At 38.5% G+C, this 23,286-nt stretch overlaps 1 protein-coding gene across 7 annotated transcripts in view; it reads left to right on the top strand.

Annotated features, from left to right (window-relative positions):
- Nucleotides 1–23,286, top strand: part of METTL8 (methyltransferase 8, tRNA N3-cytidine) — an 86,003-nt gene that overhangs the window by 3,326 nt on the left and 59,391 nt on the right. For 3 of the 7 annotated variants that reach the window (XM_086718886.1, XM_086718890.1, XM_025935153.2), the window contains exon 2: nucleotides 15,445–15,503. The exons of 2 other annotated variants lie outside the window; for them this stretch is intronic. In XM_086718886.1, the coding sequence (XP_086575012.1) occupies nucleotides 15,456–15,503 (48 nt within the window). In that variant the 5' untranslated portion in view covers nucleotides 15,445–15,455. Of the gene's footprint in view, nucleotides 1–8,117; nucleotides 8,460–15,444; nucleotides 15,504–18,891; nucleotides 19,466–23,286 lie in introns of those variants that run through there. 2 more of the 7 variants (XM_086718889.1, XM_086718888.1) reach the window with 2 other exon arrangements.

Raw genomic sequence — 23,286 nt, 5'->3', positions numbered from 1 at the left:
ATATTTTGTTAAATTTATTTTGTTAGTAATCTCTACACCCAATGTGGGGTCAAACTCATGATCCTAAGATCAAGAGTCACATACTCTACCAACTGAGCCAGCCAGGCACCCCTATCATGATATTTAAAGACAAAGAGATATGAATTCAGAAGTTAATAAAATGCTTTTTGTTCATGTTCTTTGTTTAAAGAAGCATGGTAAAGCACTCAGGTTATTAAACTTGAACATTTGTTCAGAGATAAGTTGTTCAGAGACAAAACCACAAGAGGTCATTCATTCAGCATGTAATTATGTTCATGTACTTTGTGCTGGGAACTATTTTGGCATAGGGTATAGCAGTGACTGGGATAGACAAAGCCTCTACGTGTGGAGGGAGTTAGACGATAAATACATAGATTACAAAAATAAAATTTCAGGTAGTGATAAGGGCCGTGAAGAAGACAAAACAGGGTGATGTGCTTGGTAGAGTATGGTTGGAAGCCCTGCTTTATTTTAGCTAGAGTGGTCAGGGAAGGCCTCTTGCAGATTGGACTTCTGAGCTGAGACCTGAATGATGAGGATGGGTGAGTCTGCAAAGAATTGAGGTTAGAGTAGTCCAGGCAGAAAACGCTTGAATGCAAGGTTCCCAAAGCAATAACAACCTTGGCTTATTCTAAAACTGTCAGGCCAGTGTGACTCTATAGTGCATGTGAGGGAGATGAACTTGGAGAGGTAAGCCAGAACCAAGTTATATCAGGCATAAGGAATTTTGGATTTTATTCAAAGCCAAAGGAGGCTTTGAAGGAGGGTGACATGATCTAATTTGTGATATAATAAGATGTTTATGGCTATAGTGTGGAAAATGTACTGTGAGGAGATAAGAATGGAAGTGAACAGGCTGTTCACTTGGTCCAGGTAAGCGATGATAGTGTTTGGACTGGAGTGGTAGCAGGAGAAATGGAAAAAAGTGAACAGATTCAGGATATATCTTGGAAGTAGAGTTGATAAGACTCCTAATGTAGTGGATATTAACAATGAAGAAAATAAAAGATTCAAGTGAAATCATAATAAAGCAGAACCACAATAACCCTCTCCAAACTGCCCAGAACAAATGGAAAACAGGGAACTACTTATGATGTGGTGTCTATGAAACAATACCTAGATTTTATTAAATGTACATATCAGCTTTTTACACACTGATGCTAAAGAATGTTAGGTTCTGTTCTGTGGTTAGGAATGTGGGAAGAAGGAAGTAAAATCAGGTCCCAGAAGGGGCAGGGGTCAGAGCATGTGGGACCACGATAGTGTGATGGAAAAATCACTAGTGATAGGCTAACATTCCCTTTAACAACAAGAGTGAAATAGGCCAGTTAGCAGGTAGCTGGTGTACTTTAGGTGAGAATCACTTTTGGAAATTTATTTTGAAATTACTGAGGCTTTTGACCATGTCATGTTCTCATGTTTCCTTTTCACTGTATATTTTCACATTTTGTTTAAACATGAAGTACATTCATGCATATACAAAATCCAGAAAGATTAGGCTTAAAGATTGATAGTAATGATTATAAGCTATTCTTATTTTAAAATTATTTTATTTAAAGACATGTATAGATAACATAGCATAATGTATAAAAAATATAAAATGAATGCACATGTATTTATCATCAACTTAAAAAAAAAAACCCAGAAGAGGGGTGCCTGGGTGGCTCCGTCAGTAAAGCATCTGACTCTTGACCTCAGCTCAGATCTCCATCTCACGGTCATGATTTATACCCTGACGTGGAGCCTACTTAAAAAACAAAACAAAACTTTAGAGCATTACCTGCAACTTTGACATCTCCTAGGTGCCTCTCCTGGTTCCCAGATCCCTCTTTCCTCTTTATATAAATAAAATATTGTTAACTTATAAGTGTTTTTGAACATACATAAATTGAATCACACAATATATGTGTACTCTTCTACAATTTGTCTATTTTTTCTTTTCTTTTTTTTTTTTAAAGATTTTATTTCTCAAATGCCTGGGTTGCTCAGTCTGTTAAGCGTCCAACTCTTGATTTCAGCTCAGGTCATGGTCTTATGGTTGTGAGATCGAGCCCACGTCAGGCTCCACACTGGGTATGGAACCTGCTTAAGATTCCTTCTCTCTCTCTCTCTCTCTCTCTCTTTCCCTCCCTCCCTCCCTCCCTCTGCCACTCCCCACCCCCTGTACCTGCATTCTGTCAAAAAAAAAAAGTTCCCTTTAAAAAATTTTTTTATTTCTAAGTAATCTCTACACCCAACCTGAGGCTCGAACTCACAATCCCAAGATCAAGAGCCGTACGTGCCCTACCAACTGAGCCAGCCAGGCGCCCCACCTATTTTTTCTTCAACATTATACTTGACAAAGTACCTATAGTTCATTTCATTTATTTTTACTGCTATATAGTATTTAATTGTATGAATTTACTACAATTTATCCATCTTCTACTGACTGGGCTTTTGTTTCTTTCAAGTTTTTTATTCCTAGAAAAGTACTGTTACAGACATCCTTTAACCTGTCTCCTGGTATACATGTTAAAGAATGTATTTCTTTTCTCTTGCTGTGTAACAAAGGACCACAAACTTGGCAGCTTAAATGAACACCCATTTATTATTCCTAATTTTTGTTCCTACATGAAAAATCAGTTGTCCCAGAACTATTTTTTTGAAGGTTCCCTCATTTCTTCACGGATCTGCAGTGTTAACTTCATTGTATATCAAGTTTACATTTATAATTAGGTCTGTTTCTAGTCTGTGTTTTCTGTTCCATTGTTGTATTTCTATTACTGGGCTAATACTTGACCACTTTTATAGTAAGGCTTGAGAGCTGGTAGGACAAATCCTCTACCTTATTCCATTTCTCAGGAGCATCTTATTTCTTTTTTGCCTTTTGCATTTTCAAATACCTTTTTAAATCTGCTTCAGTTCCACAAAAAAAACCTTATTGGAATTTTGATTGGAATAGCATTAAATCTGTGTATCAACTTGAAGAGAACTAACATCTTTACCATATCAAATTATCCTACTTATGAAGACCATATGTCTCTCCATTTATTTAGATCTGTAGTGTCTTTCAATGAAGTTTTATAATTTTTTTCATAAGGGATTTGCATATTTTAAACTTCCTAAGTACATTATATTTTTGGTCAGTGTTATAAATGGTAAATTTTTAAATTAGATTTTCTAACTATATTTTTGCTAGCATATAAAAATGCAAATTTTCTTTTTGTATATTGGTCTTTTATTTAGCAACCTTGACAAACTTTATCTTTAGCAATAATAATTGTCATTTGTAAAAAAACAAAAACAAAAAAAGTCATTTGTAAGATTTGGGGGATTTTTCTATGTAGATAATCATGTCCTCAGGAAACTGTGACAGCTTTATTACTTCCTTCTCAACTCTTACCATTTATTACTCTTTCTTTTCTTACTGTGCTGGCCAGGACTTCTAATACAATGAATAAAACTGGTGGAGGTGGCCATTCTTGTTTTATTCATGTTTATAAACAGAATATTTCTAATAGTTCACCATTAGGATAACATTGTAAGTTTTCGATAGCTACTCTTAATCAGATTAATGAAATTCTCTTCCATTCCATATTTGCTAAAAGTCTTATTTGATTTTTTTAAAAAAATATTTATTTATTTTGAGAGATAGACAGCATGCATGAGTTGGGCGAAGGGGCAGAAGGGGAGTCAGGGAGAGAGAGAGAGAGGGAGAGTATCTTAAGCAGACTCCACACTCAGCTCAGAGCCCTACTCAGGGCTTGATCCTACAACTATGAGATCAAGACTTGAACTGAAATCAAGAGTCTGACACTTAATCTAATGAGCCACTCAGGCACCCTTTGTTTATTTGATTTTTAATCATGAATGGGTGTTGAATTTAATCAACTACTTTCTCTATATCAGCTGACATAATCATATAATTTTTTCCCTTTAATCTGATAATGTCAGATGCTCAACCGACTGAGCCACCCAGGCGCCCCTTTTTTAATGTTTTTATTCAGCCTTTGGGAGTATTTTATAACAGAAAGGTTTTTGGGGTGTCAGTTCACCAAATTACCAGAACTACAATTCCACTTTATTTTTTTTTAACGTTTATGTATTTATTTTTGAGAGAGACAGTGCACACACCATGAGAGTGGAGCAGGAACAGAGAGGGAAATAGAAGAACTGAAGCGGGCTCTGCACTGACAGCAGAGAGCCTGACGTGGGGCTTGACCGTCATGATCCTTGAGCCGAAGTCAGTCACTTAACCAACTGAACCACCCAGGCACCCCTACAATTCCACTTTAGTATTTTTAGTGTAAAGACTTCTGTTAATGTAAGATATGATCACTTACCATCACTTCTGTCTTCTTGTCTCTATGCATAACCATCTCTCTTCCAGCTGGAAGCAAGGAAGCCGTGTTATGTAGTAGAAAGAGCATCATACCAGGAGTCAAGAGGCACAAGTTGTAGCTCCAGCACCACCACTTGGTGGGATCTTAACCAAGCCACTTATTCTCTCTGAGTTTCATTCAATCACCTGCTAAGAGGAAATACTCAGGATTGAAGTGAGAATTACATGAGTTTATAAATGTCAACTCGTTGTTGTAAGGGGAAAGGATGAGAACCAATGATGTCTAGTACATTCTCTGTTAGGGAAATGTAACCAAAACAGGTAGTTTAAGGAGAGAAGAGGGTTGATTTGGTAGCACAGAGGATCTTTTTTGTGTGGTGAAACTATTTCATGGTTTTGAAATGGTGGATACATGACACTGTGCATTTGTTAAAACCCACAGAGCTCTACAGCACAAAGAGTAAACCTTGACACATGCAAATTTTAAAAATAAATAAGGGGAAATGGGATTCAGGATGGAGGGCAGACTGATAAAAGAATCTAATTGTATTATAAATGTATTTAATAACCTCACTGAAAGGAACCAAGTAACTTGAAAATGAGACTAAAACTAAAGGCAGTAGGAACTGTTCATAAGCACTGTACTCTAATTGATAAAGTATGAACTCTAGCTTGCTATAGATAATGGTAGATACATGTAGAAGCATTTATAAAAACGTGTTTATACAAGGTTTGGTATTCCCACATATATTTCCTTGTTTTGTCAATTGAGAGGGCCTAGAAGCAATCTTGTAGCAAGGAGCACACCCAGTACCTGGTCCATTCCTCAATAAAAGAAACAGACACTCTTCGGAGAAGTAGCTGATTCTAGGATTGGGTTAACGAATATACAACATGAGCCTGCAGTATCTTGTAGTGCCGGAAAATAAGGCAAGTGCTCCAAAACAAAAACACAATGATGAGAGTATGTCAAAAGAACATAGGAGCCAACTATAGAAAGAAACTATAGAAGAAAGAACTCTTAATAGCCAAAACAGGAACAGTTTGAGCAATAAATAAAATAGTATCGGGTTATAACCCACAGTGTAAAAGAAATGTCTTTGAATCCATACTGATAGAAACAAGCGATTGAGTAAATAAATGGGGGAGAAGAGACAAATCTCCCATGTAAAAGAATTCCAGATAATTTATGTAGCTATTCTGCCCTTAAAGAAGTGGAGCATAACTCGCTACTCCCTAAGTGTGGGTTGCACATAGTGACTTCCTTCTTAAGAATACAGTATGGAGGGACCACTGGGTGGCTCATTGGTTAAGCGACCGACTTCAGCTCAGGTCATGATCTCACAACTCTTGAGTTCGAGCCTCGCTTCAGGCTCTGTGCTGACAGCTTAGAGCCTGGAGCCTGCTTTGGATTCTGTGTCTCCCTCTGTCTGCCCCTTTCCCGCTTACGCTCTGTCTCTTCCTCTCAAAAATAAATACTGAAAAAAAAAAAGTTAAAGAATGCAGTATGGAAAGGAGGAAGGGAATAAGTTTACAGTGGAGAAACTTGTCAATCACTGCCTCAGCCAGGTGATCAAGGTTAACATTAACCCTGATAAGTCATATTCATATCATGAATACCCTTGATATGATGTGATAAGAATGGCACTTTACTTCAGTAGTTTTTTTCCCTAAAACCCAAACCCCCAGTCTAATCATGAGGAAAACATCTCATAAATATTGAGGGACATTCTACAAGATACTTGATCAGTATTCCTCAAAATTGTCAAGGTCTTCAAAAACAAAGAAAGTCTGAGAAACTATTAGAGCCAAAGTGGAGCCTAAGGAGACCTGATCACGAAATATAACATGATGCCCTAGATGGAATTCTATGAGAGAAAAATACATCGAATGAAGATAAAGGGAATTTGAATAAAGTATGGGCTTAGGTTTATAGTAATGTATTAGTATTGGCTTATTAATTGTAACAAATTACCATGCTAGTGTAAGATTTTAGTAATATAGGAAACTAGGTTAGAATATGGGAGCTTTCTGTACTATCTGCAACTTTTCTGTAAATCTTAGACTATTCTAAAATTAAAGTTTACTTTTGAAATGCAATAGGCGTGCGTGCACAAGTGGGGGAGGGGCAGAGAGAAAGAGAGAGAGAGAGAGAGAGAGAGGCAGAGAGTCCCAAGCAGGCTCCTCACTGCCAGCGCAGTGCATGACATGGAGCTCAATCTCACAGACCATGAGAGCATGGCGTGAGCCAAAATTAAGAGTTGGATGCTTAACCAACTGAGCCACCTAGGTACCCCTATTGCATTTTAAAAGTAAACTTAAGATGAACTCAGTTACCAGCCTGCCTGCGTGTAGATCTCAGCCTCAAAACGTACTAGCTATACCAACCAGGGTATCCCACTTAACTAGAATTACTTTAACTTGTCTGTGCCTCACTTATTTATCTGTTTGGGAGGACTAAATGAGTAACACAGTAAAGCATTTAAAGTAATGCCTGGCACATAGCAAGTGCTATATAATGTTTGATTCTGTTTATCATTACTACTTTGTTTTGATCTTTCGTTTTGGGGATCTATGTGTTTATAGCTGAATTACACTGAATCTTCTTCAGCATGCTGAAGTGTCCAACAAAACAGTATCCATAATGCTTTTTTCATAAGGGAGAAATTATTAAGATTGTAAAGATTCCAGAGAAAGGACCAGAACGTGAGGATTCCCACCCCGTTTCAAACCAAATAAATAGAATTGACCAAGTGAATGCAGAAGGTACAAAGCCTGGTAGGATCTACCCTTTATGGGCATAGACATGCCACATATAGAAATTCCGAAGTTAATGTTATTTGGTTTTCAGTAGATTTCTTATTAAAATGTCCACTCCCCTTGTTAAACTGGTATTTGGTTACGCCTGGGTGGCTCAGGTGGTTTAGCATATGGCTTTTGATTTCAGCTCAGGTCATGATCTCATGATTCGTGAGATCAAGCCCCACGTCAGGCTCTGCTGATACCAAGGAGCCTGCTTGGGATTCTCTCTCTTCCTCTCTCTCTGCCCCTCCTCCACTCGTTCTTTCTCTCTCTCTCTTTCTTTCTCTCTCTCAGAAAAAAAAAAAACAAACACTCATGTTATTTTAGGACAAAGCACTGCCTACAGTACAAATCCCCAGATTTAGAGTTCAGCATCTGAAGTTTTGGTGACTTTTGAAACAAAATGGAATGTATTATAAAAACATAGGTTTTAGGCTTTTTACTCCTCTGCCTGAAATACATACCAGCTCTATTGAAAACTCCTTATAGATCAGCAGCTTAGGTGTAATAGTGTACTGAGTAGACCATAGCATTTGGAGTCAGGAAGCCTGCTTGGGGTATGGAGTCTGATAGCTGTGTGAATGAGGCAACACATGTAACCTCTTTGAGCCTCGTCTCCCACATCTGTAAAATGGTGATAAAGATGCTTGTCCTGCCTCCTTCCCTTACTTATTGTATTATTGTAAGGATGAGTTGTAAAAGTGAATGTGAGAGCTTTTTGTAAATTATAAAACCTATGCAGATATTATTGTTATAGTAATTCTCAGGTTTTCGACCAGAGTAAAACTCCAATAGAGCCTTATAGTCAGATTAGGTGTTGCATGCCTTTACTTATTTAATTATATAATAAGATGAAATCATTTGAATTTAACATGCCTTTTATGGTATATTTTCTCACAGTACTTTAGTTTTTATGATGTTTTTCTTTGGTGTAACAAAGGAAGGCATTGTTTTTATCTGTAATTGTTTCCTTCAGGTGGCAGTTTGAGGAAATGGTTTCCAAGCTCTTCGCTGAAATTAGCTATATAGAGAACACAAAAGTGTATCCCTGTGATTTGTGAAATTGTCTCTGTAGGACACAGACCCTCTTGTCCTGGAGTGGAGCTGACCAGCAGAGGGTGCACGAGCTTTCCCAGGAGCTGGCTTCAAAGGCTAGGCTGGGCAGACCTGACTGGTGCCATCTGTGTTTGCTGTCTGATGATTAAGAAGTACTATAAATGAAAAGGTTCTGGCACACCAAAAACACAGTTACCAAATGGAAAGAGAGAGCAGTCTTAATGTCACTTAGCAATGTGGCAAGTACCTGCCGTAGTTGGTGAGTAGGAAGTTTCCAGATAATTGGAGTTTGGTCTTCTAGCATGGGTTATTTGTTTTCCACCTCCTCCTGCTACTCTTTGCCTTTTCCAATAATTTCTTTCTCTTTCTGGATTCTTTGCCCTTACCGTCTGAGCATCTGCAGTTGTTGGCCTTATGTGGTCTAACAAATTGGAGTCTTTTAAAACTGACCTTTCTCTGAACTTCTGTGGCCCTAGGGTAAATGGGTCCTGGATCCAACTGTCTACAGCACCCTGTCTGGGTCCCCTTACCAAGGCTCTCACAGGTTCCATGGCATCTTTTCCTCCATGTAAATGGGTGACCGTTAGAAAAAAGACTTTGAGACTTTTCAAGTGTTACTATTACTACTGCCCATACCATCTTTTTTTCCTTCCTTCCCAAGCACGGATCCTCTACCTGTGGATATTGTGTAGAGTTTATATACATAGTGATTGTAAAAATATTTTTATAAGTTTCCTGAATATAAAGGTTATTTGAGTTTACTTAAAAAGAAAAAGAACATTTGAGGTGTGTGAAGAAGAAAATAGAAGGAACTCCTTGAGCGTTTCAATCAGAGAAAACTGTAAATTCTTCCAGACTTTTCCTATACATATGTATATTTGTTATTACATATATTAATTTTTAAAAATGAGATCTTACTAAAGGTACGATTTTGTACCCTATTTTTCCCCCACCTAAAAAAATCATGGACTTCTTTCCATATCAGTAAATTTAGGTTTATAAGAAATATTTTTGCAGGCTCCACACAGTCAGCACAGAGCCCGATGCAGGGCTCTATCTCATAAACCATGAGATCTTGACCTGAGCTGAAATCAAGAGCCAGATGCTCAACCCACTGAGCCACCCAGGAGTCCCTAAGTAACATTTTTAAGTAGCTACATGATTTTCCCTTACATGGATATACAGTAATTCAGTCAGTTTTCTGAAGATGACTATTTAGATGGTGTACAGTTTTTCAGGATGATGTACGACAGTGCCGTGACAAATGCTTAATATATTCTTCTGGTTACATTCTTAGGATATATTTCTAGAAACTGAATTTTCCATCAAATTTATTCTTCAAGAATTTTCATACGGGGGCGCCTGGGTGGCTCAGTGGGGTAAATGTTTGACTTCGGCTCAGGTCATGATCTTGTGATTCGTGGGTTCAAGCCCCACATCGGGCTCTATGCTGACAGTGCAGAGTCTGCTTCGGGTTCTGTGTCTCCCTTTCTTTATGCCCTTCCCTGCTTGTGCTTGCTTCTTCTTTCCCTCTTCTCTCTGCCTCTCTCAAAAATAAATAAACATTAAAAATTTTAGAAAAAAAAGAATTTTCATTTGTATTGACAGAGTTTCCTCAGAAAAGGTTTCTCAATGCAGTCTCCCCTGACAGTGTGTGAGTATGCTTGTTTTTCTATACCACTGATCACAACATTTCACTTTGCCAAAATGATAAGTCAAATACTTAATTAAGCCATCATGCTCTTTTTAAATTTTTTTAAATGTTTTTATTTATTTTTGAAGGAGAGAGAGAGACAGAGGGAGACACAGAATCAGAAGCAGGCTCCATCCAGGCTCTAAGCGGTCAGCACAGAGCCCAATGCGGGGCTCGAACTCATGAACTGTGAGATCATGACCTGAGCCGAAGTCAGACGCTTAACTGACTGAGCCACCCAGGTGCCCCCATCATGCTCTTTTTTTAAAAAAGTTAGTGGTCCTGCCATTCTCCTGGTCACCCCAGAAAATTAAGCCAAAAGGCAGCAGTTCTCCAACTGTATGGTCTCAGGACTCCTTGACACTGAAAAATTATACCCCCAAGAGCTTTTATTTATATGGATCATAGTTGTCAATGTTTACTATATTAGAAATTAAACCGAAGAAAAATGTAAATATTTATTAAGTCATTTAAAATAACAGTAATAAACCCACTACGTATTAGCATGAATACCATTTTTATTAAAAATATTTTCCAAAAGAAACAAGTTAATGAGAAGAATGGCATAGCTTTACATTTTTGCAAATCTCCTTAATATCTGGCCTCTAAGAGAAGATGACCAGATTCTTTTTTTTTTTTTTTAAGTATACTTAACACATAGTGTTATATTAGTTTCAGATATACAACATATTGATTTACAATATGTACATTACTCAGTGCTCACTGTGATAAGTCACTGTCACCATGTGATGTTATTATGATATTATTGGCTATATTTCTTACATTGTACTTTTTGTCTCTGCAACTTATTTTAAGACTGGAAGTTTGTACCTCTTAATCCTCTCACCTGTTACACTGGATTCTTATGTTTGCTTCTGTATTGAGTCTGTGGTGATTTGTTGTTCTCTTCTAGATATGTGAGGAAAAGCTGATCTCACAGAGAAATGTGAGTAGTTAGAAAGAGGAGGAGTATTTAATAGTCTCTTAGGATGAATGTGAATACTCTTCTTTGATATTATACCAAATTCCAATAAGTGGTAGTTTCTTAAAGGTGAATTGCAATATAATACTTGAAACCATGTCAGTGTACTTCTCTTACTCTGTTACATTAAAATCCATTGATCGTCTTGCACTTTGAATGGATCTTTTACCCATGTATGATTTTGTGATACCGTATGTGTCATCTGGAAAATATTGGTTCACTGAGTTGTGCATGTCTTCCAAACGTTGACACATTTTATTATACCATGTCAAAAATACCTTATTCTCCTCAGAACAGTGTTGAAGTGTCAGAAAGCTGTTAAGCTAAGCATGGTGGACACAAGTTTTCTAGAACTCTAACTTTTTGCTTAAAAGCTTGAATTTTATTAATGGCAACAAATGGTGTCAGTTGTTTTCCTGCCAGGCTTACTTTGTTTCTGAGAAAATGCCAAAGTACAAATGGTGTTCCATGAAAACAATTGTTTCGCTTCTTCAGGGATATGCCGAAGTGAAACAGACTTTTTTTTTTCTCCTGTCGATGCATGGTTGGTGAAGAAAATAGTCACCTGCAGTACAGTTTGGTGCCACTGCCTTGATTCAGACTAAGGTGCCAGCAGTTTTATCCACCATTGCCTATGCATCATCAGTGCACCTGTCACCACTGTAAAAAAAAGACAAAGAATATGTTGATATTATTAGGAAAAGAATTTTGACCTTTTGTGGACCCCCTTAAAGTGTTTTGGGCCCCTGGGGATCCCTGGACCACACTCTGAGAACCTCTAGTCCAAGGTAATCATAGGAACCCATTCTGTTTTCAGAGACTGATTTAGAGATAGTTTGTGACTCTCAATTCTGGCCAGAGAAATCCGAGAGCAAGCCTGTTGAGGGGCTTGTGAGATAAGTTCTCCATCCCTAAAAAAAGACGTAAGAAAGAAATAGTCCTTTTCTTCCTCTGGATGTTGCTGTGTCAGTGTGATGCCTGGAGCTGCAGCAGCCATGTCGTAACTGGCAAAGGAAACGAGCCTTAGGGTGAAGGTGATGCTCAAAGAGCAGGATGGAGAAATGGCAAGAACGTGGGTCCTTGATGACATCCTTGAGCTACAGATGAAACCACACCTAGAACTGGCCCAACCTCTGGACTTCCAGTCATGAGAGATATTTTTCTCTCATTATTTAAGCCAAGATCTTCTGTTACTTGCAGTTGAAAGCACCCCCCAAAGACATTTTTCGTTAATGTGATGAATATTTTTAAGTGTTTGGTGGCCATTTGCATTTTTTTGGTGAATGTTTGTTGATGGCATTAGCACATTTTCTACTGAGGTCATTTCTAAGTATTTTCTAAGTGTTCCTTATAGATCAATAGTACATTGCAGTGTTTTGCAGTATCTCCACTGGAGTCTTTTGTAGCATATCTTCCCATAAGCTTTTATAAACAATGTATTAGTCTTTTTCTTTCATTTTTAACTTTTTAGCTTTGGCATCATGTTCAAAAGAGTCTTTTCTACCCTACTTTTTAGTAAGCACATATATTTTTTAGGCCTATTAAGGAGTATTTTTTACATTACTTGGAATTTATTTTGGTGTTAGATATAGCATTGGCATATAAATTTATTATTTCCAAATACGTAGGCCATTTTCTTTTTCTTTTTTAAAGATTTTATTGATTTATTTATATTTTATTTATTTATTTTTTAGTAGGCTCTACGCTCAACATGGGGCTTGAATTCACGATCCCGAGACCAAGAGTTGCATGCTGTACTGACTGAGCCAGCCAGGCACCTCCCCTAAAGATTTTATTTTTTTAAGTAATCTCGATACCCAACATGGGGTTTGAACCTACAATCACGAGATCAAGAGTCACATGCTTCACCGACTGAGCCAGCCAGGCACCCCTTCCTTTCTCTCTCTCTCTCTTCCTTTCTTCTTCCTCATTCTCTTTCTCTTCCTTCCTTCCTCCCTCCCTCCCTCCCTCCCTCCCTCCCTCCCTCCCTCCCTCTCTCTCTCTCTCTCTCTCTCTTTCTTTCTTTCTTTCTTTCTTTCTTTCTTTCTTTCTTTCTTCTACACCCAAGTTGGGGCTTGGACCCACCACACCAAGATCCAGAGTCACAGGTTGCACCAGCTGAGCCAGCCAGGCTCCCTGGTAGCCCATGTTCTTCAAACACTTTTTTGAATAGTCCAACCATAACCTACTGATTTGAAATACTAGTTTTATTACAGATAGAATTCTTACATGCATTTTGACTAGTTTCTGGATTATCTATTCTTTTTCACTGCTTTGACTATATATCCTAGCACTAGAGACATGGCTAAGTATACACATACTTGATGTATAGTGTACTCTAATGTCTGGAAAAATGAGTACTTCCCTACCCCCCTTTCCCCGATGCCACCGCAACTAGCATCACTATTTCCCTTCCAGTATTTTCCTGGCACTTTCTGCATGTGTATTCTTCCAGATAAACTTTTAAATTATTTGTTTAAGCTTCTCAAAAACATTTTTGGAATTTTGAATGAATTTCTTTAATTTTATGGATGATTTTGGTGAGAATTTACATTTTTACAATATTAATCTTCAGCTTCAGAAACCCATGTACCGTCTTCCTATTTATTAAAATTATCTTCCATGCCCCTCTGTAGAGTTGTATAGCTCTCTTCATATCAGTTCTATACATTTCTGGCTAAGTTTATTCCTGCATATTTCATATTATGTTTGTTATAATCATAAGAGGAACCTTATCCCCTGTATATTTTCTATTTTGCTATTGATGTTAAAAAAAAACATTCAGCTCATATTTCCAGATAGTTTTGGCTTCTTAAAAAAGAATAAGCACACAGGATACTATCATTTGTGTTAGTACAGTATATACTGTGTGAACTTGATTTATGAGGTATGACTGTTTAAGGCTGTTTAAGGAAACAGAACATACCAGAAGCTAGATCTCAATGAATATGATCTTTCTAAGCTGGTTATGTTATAGCAACAAGAACAACAACTTACTGTAAAAAAAAATTAAGGGTATTATCCTCAAGCAAAGAGTTTGCCACCACTGAGGATATGAAAAAGAATTAATAGGCCTGCTATGAGGACATTATCTGAAAATAAAATTTCAAAGATGTTTATTATTGGAATAAACGGTAATCTCTCAAAGTGACTTACTTGAAGGGTCAACACTTATTTTGATGTCCACATCTAGTTTTTAGTTAAACAACATCACTTTTAGACACACCTTATGTTATCAGGTGGCAAAAAAATGGCTGACAAGTTTTATGTGTTTTGTTGTTGTTTTAAAAGAATCATATTGTTTTTGTATTAAATAAGATTCATGTTGCCCCAGGCATTATGGATTGGCAGTGTTTCAGCTGTTGGGAAAATGAAATTTGCCAGTTTTCTAAGATCATTTAAAATAAACAAATTTCTTTTCATCCACATTATGGATTTAAAAAGCATGTGTGGGCTAGTCTTGTATCTTAATCACCATTTAAAATGTTTCTATAGAACATATGGTTCTAGGGCGCATGGGTTGCTCAGGTCAGGGGCTTAGGTCAGGATCTCACGATTGGTAGGATCGAGCTCCAGGTCAGGCTTGTGCTGATAGCATGGAGCCTGCTTGGGATTCTGTCTCTCTCTCTCTCTCTCTCTCTCTCTCTCTCTCTCTCTCTCTCTCTCTCCTCCCCCCACCCTGTCCCCTGTGCCCACATGTACATGTGCTCTCTCTCTCTTTCAAAATAAACTTAAAAAAAAAAAAAAGAAAGAAAATGTAGTTCTGAGCTTTTAACAGCTGACTTACAGATAATATTAGAAATAAGACCTTTTATAGATTGAAGATCACAAAGGTTTCTCTACATGATGTGATCGAGGTTAAATATATAATTCTTTCTTGGGACTCCTGGCTGGCTCATTCAGTAGAGCATGTGACTTTGATCTTGGGGTTGTGAGTTCAACCCCCATGTTAGGTGTAGAGATTACTTAAAAATAAGTCTTTAAAAAATATTTTATATATACATATATAACATGTATGTATGTATGCATCTATCTATACATATATATATAAAATGTTCTTACACAACTTGCTATGGCATTATTATTCATGGGCTTTAAAAAATAATTCCTAAATTTATTGATTTTTTTTAGTTTATATTATTTCTTGGAATAAGGTTTATTGTATGTTTAGGTAAAGAGTGTTTGTATCCTTTATTTCTTTGAGTGAAGAGTCTGGCTCCAAGTCAGAATCCTACGTGTGATGTTTCACACCTGACCATAGGCAATTACAAGATTTTCCTGGAAGGCCTCATGGGAAGAGCTACCATTCCCACACAAGAATTGGGGTATAGCCAATGCATTGCAGTTTTCTGGAGTGATTGCAGTCAAGGCTCCCCTGGGCAGTCATGCTCAATAATGAGGACTGCTGCTGAGATACTTTCTCCACTTTGGTGGCTCAGTACTATTCCCCTCTTAGCTCTTCTTCCCCCAGCCCCACTCCCCTTTGCCCACGGATCCATAAAAAGGCAGGAGACAATTTCCCCCATCTGTGCTGCATCTACGTGATCCTTACCGAGTGCCATTCCGCAGGGAAAAATGGAATGCTGGAGAGCTGGTGCCTCTCGTTGCCTCTTGCTTACACCGTTGCAGTAAGTAAAAGGCTCGACTGTTAATTTCAGTTTGGCTTGTTGTCCTAATTTACCATTTCAATACCTGATTGCTCAACAGTAGGAGGTGGGAATGGTGTTCCTAATAATTTACTAATTTTTCATCTGATAGATTTTTTCCTTTTCAAGCTTTAAGGGGTGCCATTTATTTTTGTTCAATTTTATTTAAATCCAAGTTAGTTAACATACAGTGTAATAATGATTTCAGGAGTAGAATTTAGTGATTGATTCATCACTTACATGTAACACCCAATGTTCATCCCAACAAGTGTCATATAGAAATGTTTCTGGAATTCACTGAATAATAATTTGACTTTATATTTGTGAGGTATGATGTATTTTATAACGTTCTGTGCAAGAACTTTGTAACTTAGGAATTATCTCCATTTTGCAAATGAGCCAATAGGTTCAGGCCCAGTAAGTGACTTTTCTAAAAGTCATGATAATAGATGGTTGGACCAGGACTTGAACTTGAGGCTTATTATATTCTTAGTTTAGCACTTTCTACTCTGCTTCCCTACTTCATTGTTAAATTAGTCTTACCTTCTTGGGAAGTTGGGACGACTTTAGGGCTGTTTAAACTAAGAAGTATAGTGCAAGGCTTGATTCTGTGGTGTTCATGAAGCCTTCTGGAAGTTATAAGTTAATGATAATGACAGTAATATCAGCTAAAGTTTACTGAGCACTTACCATGTATCCAGCACTACATTACATATATATTTTACATAGATCACCTTCTGTGACCTTCCTATATCTTAGAATACTCTTATTAGCCACCTTTGAGTAAATTAACAAAGTATCTCGTCAGAGGTTGTGTGGTAGCCCGTGGCAGAGCCTGCACTCAACTTAGTCCAAACCCTTTGCCTCTCTGCTTGAAACTGCTTTCCAAGAAGACTTGAGGTGATTCTGCCCTACTTTGCAATATTTCAGCTATTTTTTTTTTAATTTTTTTTTTCAACGTTTATTTATTTTTGGGACAGAGAGAGAGCATGAACGGGGGAGGGGCAGAGAGAGAGGGAGACACAGAATCAGAAACAGGCTCCAGGCTCTGAGCCATCAGCCCAGAACCTGACGCGGGGCTCGAACTCACGGACCGCGAGATCGTGACCTGGCTGAAGTCGGACGCTTAACCGACTGCGCCACCCAGGCGCCCCAGCAATATTTCAGCTATTAAAGAGGAATAAGAGGGGCTCCTGGGTGGCGCAGTCAGTTAAGCGTCTGACTTCAGCTCAGGTCATGATTTCGCGGTTGGTGAGTTTGAGCCCCTGGTTGGGAACTGCACTGACATTGCAGACCCTGCTTGGGATTCTATCTCTCCCTCGTTCTCTGTGCCTGTCCCACTCTCTCTCTCAAAATAAATAAACCTTAAAAAAAAAAAAAAGAATAAGCGAATTCTCTGGAACAGAATCTCCTAATACAGTATTTCTCAATGTTGAAAAGTGTATAAACCTCCATTTAAAGAGGAAAAAATTCTCAGATCTCTGGGTTGACTTAAATTGACATATTGTTATACAAATCTAGGTAAAAGTCCTTGTGCATAGAGCTCTTTTTCAACTATAAAATCAAAATAAGTATAAATACCATCACAAGGCCAATAAAATTCAAATTAACAGCATAATGTGACTGCTGATGTGTTACCAAAACTAAATTGCAGCTCTCATTATTAATTAGGTACTGACCTCCTCCACGTAGGTTCACTTGACTTCAGCCCATCTTTACTATCACGTGCTGTGTATCTTCTCAATTCCCTTACCACTTTTCTCAATTTGAAATACTGCAGAATCTTTTGCGGTGTGCTATATACTCAGACGCTTCATTTCCATATTATATCTGTGCTGCTTGTTGCCAACGAGATCATAAATGCAAACCCAGGCACTGAAATCAAGTAGCAGTTATACCTTTGCTCCTATTGATTTTGTTTTTAGATTGCCATAATAAAAACACGATTTAAAAAAATTGTCATAGGACCTCCGTTTGACAAACCCAGTTTGCTTGTTTGTTTTTAATTGTTTTAAGTCATCTCTATACCAACGCACAACCCCGAGATCAAGAGTCACATGCTCTACTGACTGAGCCAGCCACGCACCCCAAAGGCTGTTTTCATAGGTGTGTCCAGTAGGAGATTTTTCCTGAAGAGCAAGGAATGGAGATCTGTTGTAATGACCTTCAGAAGGTTAAAATGAGGTGGTGGATGGCCATCATGTTTTTAGCTCCTGTCCATGCTAAAGTTTCTCTTTCATGGGTGTTTATAACCTTGTGGTTCTTTCTAGCCACATATAAGAGCTTCTCTCATTGAAAGCAGGATTTCCTTCCCATTGTTACAGTGTTACTGTTTTTGTTACTAGGTGACATGGGTTAATAAACTCAGAAGGCCTCATTATTAACCCATACATTCTATCTCTCTTCCCCTTCTTTTTCTTTTCTTCTCCTTTCTTTTCTTTTCTTTCCTAAAAGAAAATAAAATCTTTTGTAAGGTTTTATTTTTAAGTAATCTGTACACCCAACATGGGGCTCTGATTTATAACCCTGAGATCAAGAGTTGCATGCTTCATCAGGTGCCCCCCCCCTTTCCCTTATTTCTGTTTAACCCAGACTTAAGCCCCGTGAAGTCCATCAGCTGCACCCCACCCTCATCCCTCCTTCTCCTCTATCCTCTTTATTTTTTTATTTCTGGTCATTTTGGGCTTATTTCATGGTCATCAGTTCTATTCACCCTCAATTCCACTGTCCTAAGTCACTACTACTTTCTGTACTACCAGCCTGGACAGGCCTAATCTAGATAAAAACAAATATATTGCCCCCAGACTGCCAGGTGGTAGAGGAAATCATATAACTGCTTTATCAGGTTACTTTTTTTTTTTTTTTTTTTTTTTAAGAGAGAGAGAGAGAAAGAGTTCAAGCAGGGAGAGGGGCAGAGGGAGAGAGAGAGTCTTGAGCAGGCTGCAAGCTCAGCCTGGAGCCCAACACAGGGCTCAATCCCATGACCCTGGGATCATGATCTGAGCCAAAATCAAGAGTGGGATGCTGAACTGACTAAGCCACCCAAGTGCCTCACTATCAGGTTACTTTTGGTTACAGATAACAGAAAGCTCAGATTGGCTTAAATAATTGAGGGAATGTATTGGCTTAATAACTGAAAAAGCCAGAGGTGGGACAGGCTTCAAATGAAACTTAATCCAGCTACTTAACAATGGCATCTAACTTCTTTTTATCTTTCAATTTTTCTTTCAGAGTTAGTTTCACCCTAAAGTTGTACCATCCTGAGGCCAGACCAAGATGGCTTTTGTTATGTACTGAATTGTGTCTCCCCAACTCTGCCCCAATTCATGTGTTGAAGCCCCAAACCCCAGTGTGACTGTTGGAGATAGGGCCTTTATCGAGGTAATAATAGTTAAGTGAGATCATAATGGTGGGGCCCTAATCCAATAAAACTGTGTCCTGGGGTGCTTGGGTGGCTCAGTTAAGCATCCAGTTTCAACCGCAGGTCATGATCTTTCCATTCCTGAGTTTGTGAACCTCCTGTCTGGCTCCATGCTGACAGCTCAGAGCCTGGATGGAGCCTGTTTCAGATTCTGTATCTCCCTCTGTCTCTTCCCCTCCCCCACTTGTGTTCTGTCTCTCTCTCTCTCAAAAATAAATAAACATTTAAAAAAATTAAAAACAAACAACTGTGTCCTTACAAGGAGACACTAGAGAGACATCTCTTTCCCCAAGCATGCATGGAGGACACAGCTGTCTACAGGCCAGCAAGAGATACCTCACCAGAACCTCACCAATTCTGATACCACCTTGATACTGAACTTCTGGCTGCCAGAACTGTGAGAAAATAAATTTCTACTTTTTAAACCATCCAGTCCTTGGCATTTTGTTAAGGCCGCCTGAGCTAACTAGTAACAGCTTTCAGCAGCTACAGGGCATCATGTTTCCTCTTTCATCCATAACAGGTACGAGAAACCATCTTTGTCCTAAAATCTCTGGCAGTAGACCTAAGGTGCACTCTGTTGGACAAGTTTAGTCACATACTTACCTCTAAACCAATCACTATACCCATAGGTTTGGAATGTGGCTGATTGGCTTAGCATAGATTAAACAGTTCACCTCTAGTTTCAGCCAGGTCTCCTGTGGCTTCTCTACAAACTCAAAGATTTCAAATACATGAGCTATTTATTAGTGGGGAGTGAGTGCTCAGGAGGCCACCAATAAATGATCACTAATGTGAGTCACAACTTCAGATGGACCAATTAGCTGTTAATATTCCTTTACTCAAATGTTGTTAGTTTTCTTTTCCATTTTTTTCTGTTCCTCCTTTTCTCAAGTTCCCTACCTTGCAGCCTCTTCACAAAGAGAGCATCAGGGATTCGGGTGGGGCGTGCCTGGTGGCTCGGTCAGTAAGCATCTGACTCTTTCTGCTCAGATCATGATCTCATGGTCATGAGATCGAGCCCCACATTGGGTTCTATGCTGGACATGCGCCCTGCTTGAGATTCTTGCTCTCCCTCTGCCCTTCACCCCAACTTGCTCTCTCTCTCTGTCTCAAAAAAAATAAAAACAAACAATTTTTTTAAAGTTATTAAGAAGAGAGTATTGGGAAAGGACTCATTGAACAATCTTCCCTTCCACCACAAACTCACCTGTTCTCACTCATCAGAGGATGAGATTGTTCTTGACATCTTACGTAGTTAACTATGTTTTTGGTGTACTTAATTCCCCACCCTTCCTCCCACTTTTTGAAATTTGTTTGTCAACCATCCATCTCTTTCCAGTATTTTCATTCTTTTTTTTTTTCAATATTAGGTTTTCTCTCATTCTACAAAGATACTCAAGATTCTCTGCATCTTAACAAATAACTCTTCTTTGATCTAGGTGACACCTCAAGATTTAGCCAAGTTCTCTCTTTTCCTTTCCACTGCCTATCAGACTCATCTCTATTCACTACCTCCCCTACTCATATTGACCTACTTATTCCTCAACTCTGCCTTCTGCTGGCACAGCCAGGATCAAAACACTTTGATAAAGGTCATCATTGATCTCTGCTTCCAAAACCTGTTATTTTTAGTTTCTTTTAGTGTTCTTTAGTATTTGATCACAGAAGCTGATTCTTCTTCCTCTACCCGTCTCCTAAGTGTTGTATTACTATGAGTTCCATCTGTCTCATTTTTTCTCTTGGTCAATTCATCATGACTTCAGCCACCACCTGGAAACCAGTGATCTGTCTCCCAAATCTACATCTCGAGTGCCTACCAGCTACCTAAATTCATGTTGCAATACCCATTTAAATATATTGTGGGATCCTTAAAATTTGTCATGTGCAAACAAACTATCTTCTCTTCTCTACCACTGTCCCACCATTGTCATAACCTTTTTTCTGAATTCTGTCATGAATAGTCTCATCCTCTACCCAGCTACCCAAGCCAGAAGTTGTGTTTCATGTTTGGCTTCATCCTGCTTTCACATCTAGTCATTTCAAAAAAACAAAACAAAACAAAACAAAACTATTGATTCTGACTCTAAAATATGTCTTGACTTGGCCCCTTCCTTGATTTTCATGCTACTGTCTTCTCTATCTCCCATGATCTCTGACAAATTCTTATTGTGTGGAGCCCTCATTTAATCAGTTCTGTGTAGGAGTGGTTCTCAACCATTGATGTGCACCAGGATCATATATGAAGATTTTAAAAGCTATACATGCAAAGGGGCGCCTGGGTGGCTCAGTCAGTTAAGTGTCCGACTTTGGTAGTTTGGTAGTATAAAACCATCATAATAGTCTTTATAGAATACAAATCTGGTCATGTTGCTCACCTTGTTTAAAACTCTTCAGTTGTTGTCAATACCTTTAGAAAAACATTGAAACTGCTTAATTTGGTAGAAAGATTCCTATCTAGCTCCGGCCTAAATTTCCAGCCTTATAAACACCGCCCACCCCTACCCCCAACCCCTGTCTGCCCTTCACATCATAGACTGTAAGCATACAAAGTTAATTCTTTTAAATAAACTTTTCATTTTAGAACAGTTTTAGATTTATAGAAAAATTGTGAAAATAGCATGGCTACCATATATTCCATACCAAGTTTCTCCTATTATTAACATCTTATATTAGTATGGTATATTAGTCACAATTAATGAACCAGTGTCAATACATTACTGTTTACAGTAAAGTACATAGTTTACTTGGATTTTCTTAGTTTTCACCTAATATCCTTTTTCTGTTCCAGAATCTCAGTCAGGACACCACATTGCATTTAGTTGTCATGTCTCCTTAGGTTCCTCTTGGCCCTTACAGTTTCTGAGATTAACTGTTTTTGTGTGTGTGTGTGTGTGTTTTTTTAATGTTTACTTTGGGAGAGAAATAGAGCATGAGCAGGGGAAGGGCAGAGAGGAAAAGAGAGAATCCTAAACGGGCTCTGCCAGTGCAAAGCCCAACACAGGGCTCAATCCCACAAACCGTGAGATCATGACCTGAGCCAAAATCAAGAGTCCAATGCTTAACCAACTAAACCACCCAGGCACCCTTCAGATTACCTTGTTTTTTTTTTATAACCTTGATGGTTTTGAAGAGTACTATCAGGTATTTTAAAGAATGTTCCTCAAATGAGGTTTGTCTGATGTTTTTCTTACGATTAGACTGGGGTTATGGGTTTGGGGGGAAGAAGAAGAACACAGAGGCAAAATGCCATTTTCATTACATCATGTCAAGAATACATACTATCGGCACACCTAGGTGGCTCAGTCAGTTCAGTGTCTGACTCTTGATTCTGGCTCAGGTCATGATTTCGTGGTTTGTGGAACTGAGCCCCAAGTCAGGCTCTGTGCTAACAGCATGGAGCTTACTTGGGATTCTCTCTCTCCCTCTCTCTCTCTGCCTCTCCCCACTCATTCTCTCTCTCTCTCTCTCTCTCTCTCTCTTTCTCTCTCTTTCTCTTCCTCTCTCTCTCAAAATAAACATTAAAAAAAGAATACATACTATCAACATGACATCACTGTTGATGTTAACTTTGATTACCTGAGTTAGTGTTTGTCAAGTTTCTCTACTTCAAAGTTAACTTTCCATACTGTACTCTTTTTTTAAAGAGTTTACTAGTTTTATTTACTTTATTTTTATTTATTTATTTATTTTATTTATTTATTTATTTATTTATTTATTTTTGAGAGAGAGAGAGAGCGTGAGTGGGAGAGGGGGCAGAGAGAGAGGGAGACACAGGATCCGAAGCAGGCTCCGGGCTCTGAGCTGTCAGCACAGAGCCCGACATGGGGCTCGAACTTGGGAACCTCGAGATCCTGACCTGAGCTGAAGTCGGACGCTTACCCAACTGAGCCACCCAGGTGCCCCTCCATACTGTACTCTTTAGAAGGAAGTCACTCTGTGCAGCCTGCACTTAAGGAATGAGAAGTTATGGTCCACCCCCTTGAGGATGGAGTATCTACATAAGTTATTTGGAATTCTTCTGCATGGGAAATTTGTCTCCTTTCCTTCATTTATTTATTTAATCAATCATTTGTATCCATATGGACATATGGATATTTATTTTATTTGGGGGTTATAACCCAAACTATTTTGTTGCTCATAGTGTTTCAGCTTTGGCCCCATTAGGAGCTCTTTCAGTTGGCTCACATGTCCCTTTAACATACCTCTTTCATTGTGGGGTTTGGGGGTTTGTTTGTTTTATTTTATTTTTGAGCACTTCCTTACTTTCTGGCACTTATTAGATGCTCCAAACTCATCTTGTATATTCCTTGCCCCAGTCCTAGCATCAGTCATTTCTCCAAG

The sequence above is a fragment of the Puma concolor genome, chromosome C1 (genome assembly GCF_028749965.1).
Source record: "Puma concolor isolate L17-30 chromosome C1, mPumCon1.1.hap2, whole genome shotgun sequence".
Classification (NCBI taxonomy): domain Eukaryota; kingdom Metazoa; phylum Chordata; class Mammalia; order Carnivora; family Felidae; genus Puma; species Puma concolor.
Note: the sequence above shows the minus strand (reverse complement) of the source record. Positions and strands in the feature narration are given on the sequence as shown.